Raw genomic sequence first — 16,927 nt, forward strand, 5'->3', positions numbered from 1 at the left:
ATATATATATATATATATATATATATATATATATATATATATATATATATATATATATCAGCCGTTTCAGCGTCATGTTGGTTTTTTTACCAATCGTTCAATATCCACGATGTAACATCCAAACTGTGTAAACACACGTGTTTAGTTAAAAGTACAAGAATTCATGGAAGTTTCAGTCAGAGGACGTGATCAATAAAGTCTATTGATATGTATTAGTTCCACCACATCACGTACAAAGTAGCAGTTGTGTGTTCTAACACTGGACGTCATCGCGCAGTAAAAGCCACTGCATTGATTTAAAGGCTCTTTGCTTTAATATGTAGTTTTAGGTATCACACTTTACATTAAGGGTCCCTTAATGACATTACTTAATGCATGAAATAACAGTTTAATAATGTTAATAATCATTATACTGCTATAATAATGACCTAACCTTAATTAACATATTAGTTAATGCATTAAAAAGCAGTTAATTAACGTCTACTGAATAAAATGACATCATTTATTTAGTTATCCTTATGTATGCGTTACTTATTAATGAATACATTAGATAGACAGAGGAGGAGCAGTAGTTGTAGTAGTTTTAGTCTGTAGCACCAACCTTGTTTGTTTGTTATTTACTTCTGTACATTCTGGTTTCATATTGTATAATCTCTATATTCTGTATATATATATACATATATTATTTTAACCCTGTGTGCTACTTTTCCTAAGGGATTAACAAAGTCTATGTAATCTAATCTAATAGTAAAACATAACATCTCTGGTAATAATTCAATTATGTTACTTTTATTAATGCTTAATAATGTCCAGTTAAATCTGTGCAACAGAAATTAATTAATTGCTTATTCATGCATTAACTGATATGCTAATTAATGTTAGGTAATACATTATAATGACTAATAAAATATTAAACTGTTAATTAATGCTTAATAATGCATTAATTAAGGGGCCCTTAATGTAAAGTGTTGGCGTAGTTGGTTTATGGGAAAAATTTGTAGTGACCTCTAGTGGACATTTTAATAATGACTGACTTGTTGTAGGTAAGATCAAATATTATTGGTTTTTTTAACACAAGTTGCACCTTAAGTAACATTAAATGTAACTAAAGAAACTTAATACTCGGTTTTTGAGGCATTTTTGCGACATCCTAGACAAACTCTGGCCTTAGAACAGCGCCACCCAGAGGGCTACAAAACCAGTTCAGAGATGGGCAACTTCTATCATAGCAGGGCATCATTATCAACATTCATGTTAGCATTTAGAATAATGACCAATCTAAGCATTAACACAATAAATAACAAAGTTTTGTCTTTGCAGTCCCTTTGTGTTGGTTTTCTTGGCGTCTGAGTTTTTAGACGTTTTGTGTGTTTTTTAAATCATTTTGTTGTTTTCTTGTAAAAACGGGACATTTTTGTTGCCTTTTTGTGTATTTTTCAGTCATTTTATGCAATTTCCTTGGTATTTGGTGTGTCTTTGAAATCTTTTTGTATATGTTGTTGTTTTTGTTGTCATTTTCTGTGTAGGTGGTTGTTTAGTGTGTTACTTTGTGTACTTTTGTCCATTTTGCTGTCATTTTTTTCTGTGTTTCTGGAGTTGTGTGTTATGTTGGGCTTCATAGAACTTCCAACTCCATGAATTACAATTTTCTTCTGGGGTTCCGCACAAGATTAGACCCAGGGCCGCATGTGGCCCCCGGGCCGCCAGTTGCCCACGTCTACCGTAGGGACTTGTTTGAACTACTTTGTACCGCTTCCTACCACTTGGTGGCAGTAATGCGTCTGTTGGTCATAATGAAAACACTTTATTCACCTCTGTTTAGGATCCTTTCTTCATTTTTTTCTGTGATTTAGTAGCAACAGTAGTGCAGCTTTTCAAACACCACTTACACTGTGCTATGACCCCTCAATTTGTTTCCAAGAACTAAATCAAAACATGCAAAGTTAGAGAATAAATTAATAACTAAGACTCTTTTGCAGTTAAAAAGAAGGTCCAAGGGGCAAAATGGTTGAAGATCCTTGATGTGAAGAATACATCAGGGTTCCCACACTTTTTACACAATGATTTTTCAAAACTTTTCCAAAATATTTTACCAATTTTCCATGACTTAGTTTTGAAGCGCTAAGATCTTTTTCTGGTTTTTAGCGTGTGCCAGCTGAAGTGATCTTCCCTAGAGAGTGAATCTGTGAGATCTCAATAATGCTGCCGGTATGCAGCACTTTCACTTTGTGATAATGCTTAACGTCTTTGGGGTTTAACATATGTTAGACATTAAACTAAAATAGGCTATACTTTCAAAACAGTTACAATATTCCATGACTTTTCAAGACTGGAAAATGTGTTTTTCTAATTCCATAACTTTTCCAGGAATTTCATGACCATGGGGACCTTGATACATGCAGGTTTCTGTCTTTTCTTGTTCCTTTCAAATATTTTTCTGAACTAATCAGAAGGTGAATGAGAGCCTTTTCCACTCCATATAAACAAACCAAGATAATCTGATTAGTTAGACAAATGTTAGCAAAGCAGTGGCACTCCAGTCAGCTGAAAAAACGATTTCAATGTAGTTTTGAAGACAGATGATTAGAAGACACATAAAACAGGTCATGTGCTTGAAAGATTAACTGTAACAGTTCCGTAGTTTGACCAAATCCTGGGAGTGGCTTATTGTAGACTTACCTGTGACATTTAAACATTACATAGTAAACAAAGCAAGTGTGGAAATGAAACAGAAGTAACTCAAGCTTTGGGCTCACAGTGGATAAGGCTCGCTCTCTCCCCTGCTGTGTTTCCATGTCGGGGCAGAGCGGTCCTAGTGCACACGGTTCTGCGTAGAAAGCAGGTTGGAAGTCCTCAGGCGACAGGCACTGGTGACTGGACTCATGGACTCACTGCACGGAGCACGATGACGCCTCGGAGCAGCAGCACATGGACGAGCCCATGGCTTTGGGCGGAATGAGGTCCAGGTCCTCGTCGTCTGGGATCTCGTCCAGGCGGTATCCGTCCTGGAGCAGCTGCTTGCTTAGATCAGGATGGACCTGGTTGGAGGAAAAAAACACAGTTTCTCTGTTACACAAACTCACACAAAATCACTTTCTTAAAAATGATACCAGAAATTCCCACAGACCTTGAACACAACACCAGTCTAAGGCAGCTCCATACGTGCACACACGTACATGCACAATGCTGCATGTTAAGAATATAAGTAGAATACCTCCATTTTAGGCTCTGACATGTAAGAATACCAAGGAAAACATATGTTAAGTTTTATAATATTCAGTTACATTGAATAAAGAAGTTAAGTAAGTTATAAATAAAGTTATAGAAAAACGTCTACTAACCTAATTAAGTCAAGTTGGTGTAACGTTCTTTTTTAGGTATTTTTATATTTTTTGAGTAAATAGAACTATATTTGTTCATAATTAAGCATAACTTAAAAACACAACTTAAGTACAACTTAATATACTTAAGTAATTAAATGCTGAGATTGATAAAGTCCTGTTATTTCTGTTGTTCTATAGCACTTAAGTTTAACTGTAATCAAAAATCACTAGTAGTCAGTCATCCAACCTTTTAAGTTCTGGAAAATTTTTACTTTTAAGTTCATCAACTTAAAAAAAACTGTTTACAGTAAAGCAGTGGAAACATGTCAGGAGATTTCCTGAAAAATAGTTGTCTGAATAAATTAAACCTTAACATATTATTAAAAAAAAAAAAAAGACAAAATGAAGTTGCTGGAAAGACCAAGTTAAACAGACAATGAATCCTGGCTGGTGTTCATTTACGGGCCTAAATTCATAACTAAGTTCATGAGTAATGAGCAGATTTGATGTAACCAACACTCACTTCCTCATATTTAGACACTAATCACATGTTCTTCTCTATAAAAACATTTCTAATCATGTGTTTTTCCGACTACATCTGATTAGAAATCGCTGATTATTTCCTCTGTCGACGAGGTCATATTTCACCATTTGTTTGTCTGTTAGCAGGATTATTTAAAAAGTACTGAACAGCTTTTGACAAAATTTTAAACAAACTTAATTTTAAACCAAAATATCCGTATCTTTCATCACTGGTGAAATTTCAAAAATTCACATCTTTGTTCACAGTTGACGGATCTCAATGAAAGTTGACTCAGGTATGTTGGGTTGGTTCCTTTATTACCCAACAGAGAACCTGGATTGTGCATTTCATTAAGATTTATTTTCAGAAAAAATGGGGTACTTATACATTTAGACCTACTGTATGCTTATTAATGGGAATAGAAATGTGAAAAATGTCTGACTCAGACCAATAACATGTGCGTAGCTCATCAGACATGTTTTAAAGCATTTAATCTGTGTTTGGCTTCTGCTTCAACCATGTATAAAAAATAAAAACAACCGGTAAAACCTGCTTGGAGAGCAAACGTCTATGCAGAAGAAAACTCATGTTGATTAACAGTTGGCACTCAGCACTGCTCCGCTGGTTTTTTCAGGCCTGCAAAGCGTTTGAAAACAATTACTAAAATAAAAAAAAATGCTTTCCATTTTTTTCACTTAAATTCTATGTTTTCCTCTTTAAGACAAAACATATAACGTATTTTCCAGGCGATTGAACGCACCGCTGTTTTGGCCGCATTCCAATAATTTAGCAATTTTCCAAGAAAAATCCACGTAAAGACCGCTCCGTGACATAGGTCACACCCTATTGGCTGATGAGGGTGTCCTTCAAAAGACTTGGCCAATCAGAACGGGCAGGTAGGTGGGCTGCTGTACTGTTAACGGAGGTTTACGTGTATTTCCGTGTATTCTGATCAGTTCCACATCTGCATATCAGTCCATATACAGCTTTTTATGGTCACTTTTTAACTGGAACCAGACGGATACACCGCTCCATCGTCTCAGCAGTGATCATGTTGATCGGACTCTGAGTTAGAATACGGACACGATCAATCCTGAACAAACGTAATGTGGTTATTTGGGAACTTTATGCTGTTTATTGTTTCTTTCTATCAATAACTGGCTGATTTTTACTGTATCCACTGTATCCAGAGTGTTTCAGCGCTCGCTCTCCGTGTACGTGTCAGTTATGTGAGCTGTCAGTCTCTGTCCTGAGTGCGATCGCTCCTGATAAACGCAATGATTTGACAACTTTATGCCATTTATTATTAAAAACTAGCTGAGAAATCTTACATTTTAAACCTTATTGTACTTTTTATATGCACTTCCCACCGTAAATGCATACTTGCTCACCACTCCCTGATCTACAAACTAGGTGTGTCCCGGTCCGATATCAGCTAGAAAATGAATATCGGATTTTATCGGACTGCATTTAAAATATCTGATATATATAATATTTATTCAATTGTAGAATATTATAGCTATTATGTTGAAGGTTAAAATGTATGTAACCAATTGGTTAATAATAAATGGGTCAGTTTTTCTCATCCCTACGGTTGACTACTGTTCTCTGTTTGAGTGACATCACTTGATCAAGACTTTTCTAACATTCCAAACTACAAAATAAGTAATAAAAGTATGTATGATTCATGCTGATATCACATTGGATCGATATCGGCCAATACTCAAGGCTGCAATATCGGTATCGTATCGGAAGTGAAAAAGTTGTATCGGGACATCCCTACTACCGGTGTTTTATTTTTATTTAAACTATCAGCATTTTATAGATAAATAAAAACAAATACTGAGCACATGTATAACTTCTGCCGTCACTCGCTCCCACGCAATTTCCCTCAACGATCAGACGCCGTCCTGCACACGGATCACGACGTCTCCATCCTCTTATTAAAGCTGTGAGTGTTTTCACTTCCCACACATTATCTAAAGCTTGTTTCTGAACGTTCAGTTCACCGTAATGTTCAGTTGCTGTTACAGTTCATTCATGCTGCTGTAAGGATGACTGTCAGTGATATTCTGCCTCTTACAGACACATGTGAGCGACTGACTGGAAAATCCACACACAGAGCGCACCGCCGCATTGGCCACACCCTCAACTTTAAAGGAAAAAATAGCATCTTATATGCTGCAGAATACAGTAGTTTGAAATGATCAATATGCATAGACACAGAACTTTATTAGCTCTAAAAAAGCTAACATTGCTGTACTGTAGGTTAGGAGTGTGACAATATATCGATACGGCGATATATCGTGATATTCTTTTCGCATGATCAATTATCGATATGCTAAGTATCGATTTTTATTTTTTATTTAAATTTTATTTATTTATTTAATTTTTTTTGGATTTAAAATGTGCAGGTAGGATTTCACAGAAATGTTGTCACTGTTTGTTGAAAGAACCAATATATTGTTTACTGGAATATTGCACTATACTGGTGTCACTGGTAAGAAAGACCCTATTTTTTGTATACAGAAAGCACTATTGGAGATACTTATTCATTTACATTAATATGTTAACACTTATTTACAGAAATGTTGCACTAAAATACTGTCACTGCTCATGACACTTATTCAATTTATTGTCTTTCAGAGATATCAAATAAAAATTGTATTTTTTCACGTAATCTTTTTTTATTCTTCCTGTTATGTCATAGATTAACGTAGATTGATTTCTGACCAATATATCGATACTCACAGTATTGTCATATCATGAGATAATCGTTATCGTGAGCTTTGTATCGCGTATCGTGTCGTGAGGTACCCAGAGGTTCCCACCCCTAATGTAGGTGTCAGCTTGACAATGAATCAGCCTTTTCCTTTGTTAAAGAATTAAACATTGCACATATGTCAATAATAAAGTAATAGTCCCACATTTTTATGTCTTTTTAAAATATAAAAATATGGTTGTCATCACAGTTGAAGAAGAGTGTGACACAGTCATGGGGACCAGGAATAAGGTAGATACTGTATGAGAATGAATCTAATATAACTCTAAGTATGCATAGACAGAGCTCAGATGTTACCATGTGAGATCAGGCTGTGAGTGTGTGAAATAAACTCTCTCATAATCGACTGGTTCTGCAAACAAAGACATCTCCTATCTCAGTGGTTTTCTATGAGGCACTAAGTCAAGCTGGTTCCCTCTGACCTCTTACCCGTTTACAGATCAGATAAAAATGTCATTATGCAAACAACCACACAAAGCTTTATGTTACTACAGTAAAGCTTGGGTATAGTATCCACCAACAAGACGCACCAAGACATTTTTTTAAAAGAGTCACAAAATTAATAAAACCTTCAAAAACAAATCTTAATCCAATTAAAAAAGACTCACCTCAGCCGAGGAGTATCCTGAGGAATAATGCTCAAAATCAATCTCTTCATCACTGCCAAGACAAGTGGGACAAATGTGAGAAACCAAACCTCCTGTTAGAGACAATCTGTACATATAGAGGGACTGCATTCAGGTTTAGTGTGTACACTACACAAATAAATAGATATTGAGATGAAAAAGGTTGGTAGCACATCAAAAAAAGAGTTAAACCTGATAAAACTACACTACATTACAAATGCCTGTATAAATTAAAGCAGTGTTTTTCAACCTTATTTCAGCCAAGAAACATATTTTTATTGACAAAAATCCCAGGCCACATGACCAACCAAAACTTTGTAGCCTATAATAAAAATATACAATCATTCTTATCAAAATGTCTTAAATAGCAATCAAATAAACACAAAGGAATAACTTTTTATGATATTTCATATTTCTTCTTTCTAATAAAAACAATTTGCAGTCAGTGTTTTAATAGGAATCAAATGAACAACAGATTTTTTTATTTATTTTATTATTTTTTACTCGATACACGTCATGGGAGTTTAAAATACATTAAATATGATTAGAACTACAATTGAACTTTATTCTGTTAAATATCATTTTGTTTTATAGGATGCAATTTTTATATTATATCATTTTATATTATTCTACATAATGTAAACTATATAAATATATTATTATGTTTATATTACATAATATTATATTATGCTTTGGGACGGGGAGGGGAGGGGCTCACGGCCGCACAATGGCATATGTGGTGAAATTGAATAATGTGCCAATAATATGCTGACTCAGCATTGGTATAAGTGTAATAAAAACTAACAACTGTGTCTAAGGCTAAGCAAAAAAAAAAAAATGTCAAAGCACAAACCAAACATATGCGGAAAGTTTGGGAACCACTGTACTAGTATTAGTGCCTTTACTACAAGACATACTTTTGTAAGTGTACAAATACATTATTTAAATAGTGGTTTCCATAGAGACTGTGATGTGTTTTAAAACCATCTTTTGAAATCAATTTTCACAAAAAAAAACCTGTCTCACCTGTCTGAGTCCAGTGCGATCAAACTGTCCTCTGCGTGCTGACTGAGTGCAGCGTAGCCCTTGTTATACTTCACAGTCCTAAAGACAAGAGAGGGATGGAAAGAAACGTCCTCTGAACATTGCAACAGGTTACAGAAAAGTAGGAACGCTCCAATATTCTAGCCGATCACTGATCTATAAAAAGCTTGAGCAGCTTTTCCTGATTTTGGCCGATCCCGATTTTTCTTATTTTATTGTAAAACATTGAACAAAACCTGTGAAACAATACAAACTGGTTGCTTTAAGTAGTCCTGTAGTCTTTATTTTTCACTTTTTAGAAACAAATAAGACTTATGCAACAGGTTACACTGCAGACCAGTTTGGAGCTATTTAACTAAAATAAAACGCACAACAGTATTTTGGTTTAGGTTTGAGTTAGATGATAAAATAATAATCTACAGGACAAAATAAAAAAATATCTTAAAGCACCAATAAAGTGTCCTGAGCTTTAGGTTTCCTTGTAATGCAAAAATAAAAAATGTCCAAATGCAGCAGTTTTGTGAATATTTAAATGTAAAAATATCAATCTAAAATAAAGTTACAGGATAAAAGCTCCTAAAAGTCAAACATTCTACAAAAATAAATAAAGTGCATCATGTGTAATATTTTCATAAGTCAACGGGTAAAGACAGAATGAACATCTTAGTTGTTCTCACACTTATTACAGTCACTTGTTCATTAGTGGAAGGTTTTTATTCATGTCCAATGCCATGAACTCCATGGTTTTCCTCGTAGTCGCTTTGTTCTTTTCACTGATCATAAGTGCTAACAGTGGGCCGATGACTGGCCCTTTTATTCCACTAGCTTTAGCATTCGCTTCATTGCTAGCTTCAAATGCTGCATACTGAGCGGTGTGGCGGTTTCTTAAATGGTGAATGAGGTTTGTTGTTACGTTTTGTTTGCAGCTCCATCGTGACTTATTTCAGCGTTACATGGATTACAAATTGTGATCCTTTGCTCATTTTTTTTGTGTCATACTGCTGAACTGTCGACATGCTAGGTTGACCATGCTCCAGGTGTTGTTGTTAACCCGTGAAGCAGACGCATCCACACATGACCTGGTGGGCGGGGCCTGTCAGTCACCTCACAGCAGAAGGGGACAGTGGATGACTTTAAGACCTTTGCAGAGGTGGATAACATCAGCGGAAAAGATAGGTTTCATATGCAAAGATCATCAATCCCTCATAATAACTGATGCATCCTTACAGTAAAAGCTGTTCTCTTCATGTCTCCTCACCTCTTTCCTCCTTGTCTGGGCTGATGAGTCACTGGAGGACCTGCTGACAGTGCTTTCTTCTTCAGGGCTTTCCTCGCCATCTCCCTGTGTTTCTCTGTGGACAAAACAGACGCTAAGAGCAGAGATCACAAGGACAGAGAGCCTTTGTCTCCTCAGGACAAACATTCTGCTTCCATCTTGTAACTGATTAAGCTCACCTACACCTTTTTCAAACACTGCACTGCCCCTGGTCGTCTCTGCTTTTACTATAAAACCTTCTTCATGATTCACAAGAACTGAGAACTCGGATCAGAACAAAACAACAGCAGTTTGTTCTCTCAGGCCTTGTTTTGGATGTTTCTCTTCTTTTATCGACTGAGCAGAATGTTGTTCTACTGATGTGTCATTGATCCAAATGTAGACGTAAACTTGTTTGTTGTTGTTGTCCTGTCCCAGAGTAAAGTAGCATACAATGTGTTAGCGTGCTAAAACATGGCTCCATCTGAAGCACGCCGTCATCAAAACGATTTGGTAAGAAAAAAGTTATATTTACAGATATAAAAACAAAAAATGAGTCACTAACTGTCATCTGAAGTGGGGTTTTTTTGTATTGTGACCAAACAAGTGGTTCAGACGAATGTAAACACTGAATGACACCATTAAAGACTTGCTTCTGTCAATGATGCACTTTCATGGGAGAAAACAACTTCTAGTTCTAAAACAATCTAGTTCTTTCCACCTGAAGAACAAAGTTCTGTCTGAAGTCACGAGTCTATTTATATGTATATGTAATCTGGTTTCAGAGATCATACAAATTCTTTATTTATCTAATCAGCGTTTTTAAAATTTAAAGATATAACTGAACAACAAACATTAGCTATTATGTTTAAAGCCAAAAGCAGAACACTGCCAGTGTGTGTTCAAAGATTATTTGTGTGTCAGACAATGTTGATCACAGGAGGAAATTAGATTTTAAGCATTAAGTAGCTTTTACTACTTCACACCGAACGCGACTGTAGTCACTTCAATCACCCGTGATGAGTCACTTGAACATAGAGGTCCTTTTTGGTGACTTCATCACTTCAGTGATGTCATTACCAGGAAACTGTGTGTGTGTGTGTGTGTGTGTGTGTGTGTGTGTGTGTGTGTGTGTGTGTGTGTGTGTGTGTGTGTGGAGCCAGTGACAGGGGAGGGAGAGGTCTGATCACTTCTTCTCGTAGCCTACGTTTACAACACTAATTATTAACAGCGCCACGTTTACGGTTTAAATAATCAACTAACAGAGTTACTAAAGGATGGGTTCACCCAGCATGTGTGCTTATTCAAGAAGTTAACCACTTTAATTTTGCCCCGATAAGTTGAGGAAGTGTACAACCTCCCGCTGTAGCCGTCTACAGGAGGAGGGAGGGGCTGCTGCCTCTGCTCAACAGACAGTGACGGCCGGGGGAGTTGTCAATTGAAGTTAGTTGAAAAGTTTACATTTTTAAACTTTGAGCGATGAGGTCGCGCAGGACCTAGTCGCTGGAATAGTGCAAGTCTTGTCGCTTGAGGTCGCATCATTTACATTGATATTTAATGTAATCTAGTCGCTTTAGTCGCGTTCGGTGTGAACGCACCTTAATGTGCTTGGCTGTTGTCGGTGTGTAAGGTCGTGGAATACTCAACAAAATGATTTAAAGGTTTGTACAGATATTCATCTATTTAAAAAATATACTTTATACTCCAATATACTTTACTTTAGAAAGTCGACTTGTGGGGTGATTTGTACATTTTGATTTGTCATTTTAGGTTATTTGAGAATAGTTAAAATTGTGTGGACTGACGGGGGAAGGTTGGTGGGGTCATTAATTATGTATTCATTAAGTTCAGGGGCAGAAATATGAGAAATGTATTCTTCCTACCATGAAAATGTTTCATTTGGACAGTGGCATGATTTGATGTAAATTGGGAATCTAGGTTGGTTTGAAAAGAACAAATAAATAAATACATGTATAGAACTGTTCTGCTGTAATAATAAGACCATGCATAGTTTAATAGTGTATCATCCATCCTGAGGCTCAACAAAGGAAAACCCAGTAATGTCCCACCTCTGACTCCAAACCCCCCGCGGTGCCATTGGTGGTAAAACAGTGATTAAAAACATTTTAATGCCAAAAACTTTAGGAAATAATATACAATATACATTCACAAAATACTTACTGCTGTTGTGGAACACAGTAAAGGCTTATTTATGTTTTTAAGATTTCAAAATGGATCTCAAATGTTGTTGTTGTTGTTGTTGCTGAAATATGCAACATATTGTTGCCTTGCTTTGTTCGGCCAATAAAACATGCTATTCAGAATAATCAGAGCTTTAATCTCACATTATTGCATTTATTGTAATTTCTCAGAACTTTCAAATGAGAAACGAAGCGTTTTAAAATTGCGTAGCTCAGTGGGTTGAGCGCCCGCCCCATGTACGGAGGCTGTAGCTCCTCACCTGCAGCCGGTCCAGGTTCGATTCCCGGCCTGGGACCCTTTGCTGCGTGTCATTCCCTGCTCTCTCTGATCCCCTTCCTGTCAAGCAACTGTCATATAAAAAAAAAATTTGCCTTGAACACACAGTCAGTGTCGCTGAAACGGAGATGAAGGGAAACATTATTTTAGTGGGGTTTTTGGGCTTATTTTAACTGACCAATCTAGTTTTCTGGGGGCGCACCTACAATCAAAATCCTGGCACCGCTACTCGTCCAAACCCCCAATAAACACACACACACACAAACACACACGCTTACGGAGTTTGAGATGAATGGCGGGGACTCTGGACATGATGTACGGTCCCCTTTTCTCCACCGGCCTGATGATGCCTCCATCGGTGGTTTTGGGTCTTGTGCCGTTACTTGAACACTGAAGTTTCAGAGACAGAAGAAATGTATTTTACCTTCAAATATGTAGACCAAGTAAGAAAAACTTAAAGGTGGTTTAAGATAGATTAGGGCTGGGCGATATGGACCAAAACACATATCTCGATATTTTTTTTCAAAATGGCATAATTTAATATAAATCTCGATAATTTAAATTCAAATGAAGTCTGACTAGATATTCAATTCAAAAGGCTCATTCATTAACAGTCGCACAAAACGTGCCACTTATATCCAACACGTTTTGTGTGTTTTTTTAGGGGTGTTGAAAAATTCTTTGATCGATTCAAAATGCATCCATATAAAAAAAAAAATAACTGTCTTTTCCACTGTAGGAGACATTGTAACTACACACAGAAGTGCTGAAACCTGGGCATGTTGACCAGCTTGTGTTTTTTCAATCAAATCTAAAAAGAAAGTACTAACTTTCTGCATTTATTTCTTGTTCTAGGCATTTATCTCAGTTAAGTTGCACTAAAGCCAAAGTTGGTTTAAAAGCCACAGGCAGATTGTATGTTATTTTTTTATTTTATGTTGTTGGCACATGGCATGTTAAAGCCAATGTTTTGAGTGTAAAATATGCCAATAAAATATATTTAATACATAGTGTTCTCATGAAGAAGTACAAATTTACAGATTAGTTGTTTCTTAAGTCTTGAGGGACATATCGTATCGTATTGTGGCCTATGTATCGGGATAGAATTGTATCGCCAGATGCCAGGCAATACACACCCCTAGTATATTGTTTATTTTGTTGTTGTTGTTCATCTGTTCTTTTTTGTTATTCAGTATATTTTTCTCTTATTTTGTGTGTTGTTGGTATTTTTGGAATTATTCTCTCTCATGTGTGTGTTTTTGGTGTCGTTTGGTTGTTTCTTATGTCATTTTATGTTTCTGGTTTTTTTTTTTTGTGTATTTTGTAGTGATCTTGCATGTTTTTCTCATTTAGTGCATCATTATTATGGTTTTGTGTGTCTTTGGTGTCACTTTGTGTATTTTGTTGTTGTTTACCTGTTCTTCTTATTATTCAGTAAATTTCTTCTTATTTAGGGTGTTTTTGTTGTCATTTTGTGAGTTGCTGGGATAAATATCTACTGCTATCATTTTTTTTTTATACTAAAAATAAACATTGTAAAACCTAATATTTTTAATGCTTTCATTTTTTAATTGTCCCCTCTTTGTCTCTCAAGTACCCCCTGTAGTGCCATCACGTAACCATTGGGGTACATCATTTGAGAAACAGTGGTTTGGAGAAGGTCTGAGTTAGAACTCACTCAGAAATCCATCTAACTGTACTTTTCATGCTGTTCTGAGAAGCAGTGAATCCTAAGACAAGTGTTTTAAAACAAAATAAGCTATAAAAATATATATTTATTGATATCGGTCATATTGTAATTTTCTATATCGCCAAAATAGAAAACTTGATATACAGTATTTTTAATCTTAATATATCGCCCAGCCCTACGAAAGATGAATCATTGGATTCCAAAAAGACTGATTAGACCAAATATAAGCTTACTGAATGTTGAAAGTCACATGATCCTACTCTGATTGGCTGTAGCAGATCTGGTAAATTCAACATTTAATAAACTCAGTTATGTTGAAACAAGTTGGTGTTAGAAAACAAGCAGGACAGTGGCCCTCCTGGACCAGTCGCCCTAAAGCTTTTCATCTCAAACAATATAATCTGTTCATAGATTTAAGCCATAATCTGACTGTACCGTCTGAATGTTGCAGTGAGGAGGATGTGGTGCAACAGTTTCCCAACATTTGATTTCCAAAAAGAGTGAACTGTAACCCCAGCTTCCTGTTTTTAGCTGACGGGAGTAAAACTGATTGAGCTTTTCAGCTGATTAGAGCCTGTTTCCTTATTCTCACTATTCTTCTTTGACTTCTACAAAGAAATGTAACCAAAAACTTACAAAACACGACATATTAGAGCCCGACCGAATCTCCACACAGTCGACATCGGTCAATAGAGTAACAGATTAAATCGGTGAGGCTATAATACATAACTGGTGTATTAACTTTTTCCTGCATGTTAATCTTGTGGATATGTGCGTTGCTTTCTGAATTACAAACTGACCACTTTTGAATCAGCAGTAATGATTACAGAATGAGAAGACTGGGAAAAATCACGAGTTCATTGTTAACAGTTTGTTTATCAATGTTTGAAATTCTAACAACTTGATTTTTGAATAGTTTTTACATTGTGTTATTATGTTAATACAACTTTAAGGGCAGCGACGACTGTGTCCCATTACATCTAGCGTTAAAGTAACACCATATTTCAGAAAAAGATCATCATACCAACAATAAAATATGGTGGTGACAGTGTGATGGTCTGGGGCTGTTTTGCAGCTTCAGGACCAAGAAGACTTGCTGTGATAAATGAAAGCATGAATTCTGCTTTCTACCAAAAAATCCTAAAGTAGAATGTCTGGCCGTCTGTTCATGACCTCAGGCTGAAGTGAACTTGGGTTCTAGAACAGGACAATGACCCAAAACACACCAGCAAGTCCACCTCTGAATGGCTGAAGAAAAACAACATGAAGGCTGCGTCCGAATAGTCCCTCCTATCTCCTTTCCTATCCACTTTTCCATAAACCCGTGGATGACATCACAGGGTTAAGGAAAGGTGTTAGGAGAGGAGCTAGGAAAGGCCATCACATTTGTTTTGACAATCAGACACTTCCTCTGGGTGATGTAATAATCAAACTGACGTCTGCCGTGGTAAAAAAACTACAAATTTCCGAAAATGGACTAAAAGCACATTAACAACACTTTCCACTGATATAATCTGAAATACCACAAGTTTTGAATGTAAATCAAAGGAAAAGAGGCTACCAGGCTACGAGAAACTAAAGTGAAACTAAAAGAACAACACACTGAGAATGGTTGCTCGCACACACCTTCCACTCACTAATATGAATTATGTTGAATAAAACATAATGTGGCTACTTTAAGGGTGAAAAACATGCAAAAAAAGAGAGAAATCAGGAAGGGGGCAAACACTTTATCACACCACCCTACATATCGGCTTTTTAAACTCTATATCGGTCGGCTCTACCAGAGGTGAAAGTAACTGATTACAAGTACTCACATTACTGTAACTGAGTTACTTTTATGGGTACTTGCACTTTTTTTTGAGTGTATTTCGAAATCGGTCATTTTATTTGTACTTAAGTATGTTTTAAAAGAAGCAAAGTAATTTGATAAATTTCTACACCCAACCGTTACTGAGTAAATTATTATTTTTGCTTTAAAATGATCAACGGACATTGTGAAAAAACAAAAAAATTAAATGACCAGACAACAATCAAATGCATCACGTCATAGCCGACCAATCAGAATAAACATGACGCACGCTGGTCCCAAAACAGCATTTAATGGAGGATATTTTCAGTTCATAAATGTAGCTATACAAGTTCCAATTGTGCAAGATTTGGTTTCTTCCTTTTTAGGTTTATACATGAGATATGTACAATATTCAAGGGAATCATAGCAAGATTTATTACCAAACATAATACAAAAATAGTAACTTTTACTTTGAATACTACTGTACTTAATTGAGCTACTTTTTACTTGTACTTGAGTATTTTATGTGTGACTTACTTGAATTTGAGTACAATTTCAATAAAGTAACAGTACTTCTACTTGAGTTGAATATATCAGTAATTTTTACACCTCTGGGTTCTACTAGATACGTTTATTAAAAATATTATTTTTAAAGCCTGCAAGAACTTGTGAAATCTATAGTATTTATATCTATAGTTAGTCAGACACATAGAGCAGTCTGTCTACATCATTCACCTCAATGTTTGTTTTTGGTTTTTAAGAAGCTGAAGAAGTTTTTCAGTACATCATAAAACATATAGATGTGGTGTCTATCTTCACTGTTAAGATGTTTAAAAGTTCATATTTAATAGGAGTTCCTAATGATCAACATGGACAATGTGAACGCACAGATGGGATCAAAAACAGCAGTATCTGACAGAAAACCCAGATTAGATTGTGTCATTCAGCTTATTATAGATATTTCATTTTCATTGCTAGCTTTTAATAAAACGTTAAATATATTAGAGTGGTTTAATGCCACACACTGACAGACTAATGTAAGAAAAGCGAAGCTCTGACGTCTCCTGTCAGGATCACATGCTAGGCTAGCAGCATTAGCCTGATAGCCTGATAGCCTTTAGCTCACATTACCGATGTAACTTGTTGTGTGTCCGGTGTCGCCTCCAGCAGGCCGTCTTTCTCCGGCTCCTCCAAGATGTCGTTCATCATCTTTGCTGTAGTTGTCACAACTGAGCGTTCAGCAGCGCCATGGTTACAGGAGTCCCTCAGGGAAGGACTTTGTTGTTGTCTGTTTCTCCACAGTCACTCACTAACACTTGGGACAGAGAACCAGAGAAACATATCGACGATGCTAACGGTAACAGCCTGCATGTGTTGCCAGATACAGCGGATGTTTATCCGGAACGTATTGTAG

General features: G+C 36.2%; 1 protein-coding gene across 1 annotated transcript; it reads right to left on the reverse strand.

The window, feature by feature from the left end:
- Positions 1–41: 41 nt before the first annotated feature.
- fam219b (family with sequence similarity 219 member B) lies at positions 42–16,892 on the reverse strand. The gene is made up of 6 exons (XM_028443221.1): positions 16,645–16,892; positions 12,310–12,421; positions 9,557–9,650; positions 8,281–8,358; positions 7,237–7,288; positions 42–3,038 (listed from the first exon to the last, which is right to left on the reverse strand). The coding sequence occupies exons 1-6, from the start codon at positions 16,720–16,722 to the stop codon at positions 2,889–2,891; spliced, it is 564 nt and encodes a 187-aa protein (XP_028299022.1). The 5' UTR covers positions 16,723–16,892; the 3' UTR covers positions 42–2,888.
- Between the last annotated feature and the right edge of the window lie 35 nt (positions 16,893–16,927).

Source organism: Gouania willdenowi, chromosome 3 (genome assembly GCF_900634775.1).
Source record: "Gouania willdenowi chromosome 3, fGouWil2.1, whole genome shotgun sequence".
NCBI classification, from domain to species: domain Eukaryota; kingdom Metazoa; phylum Chordata; class Actinopteri; order Blenniiformes; family Gobiesocidae; genus Gouania; species Gouania willdenowi.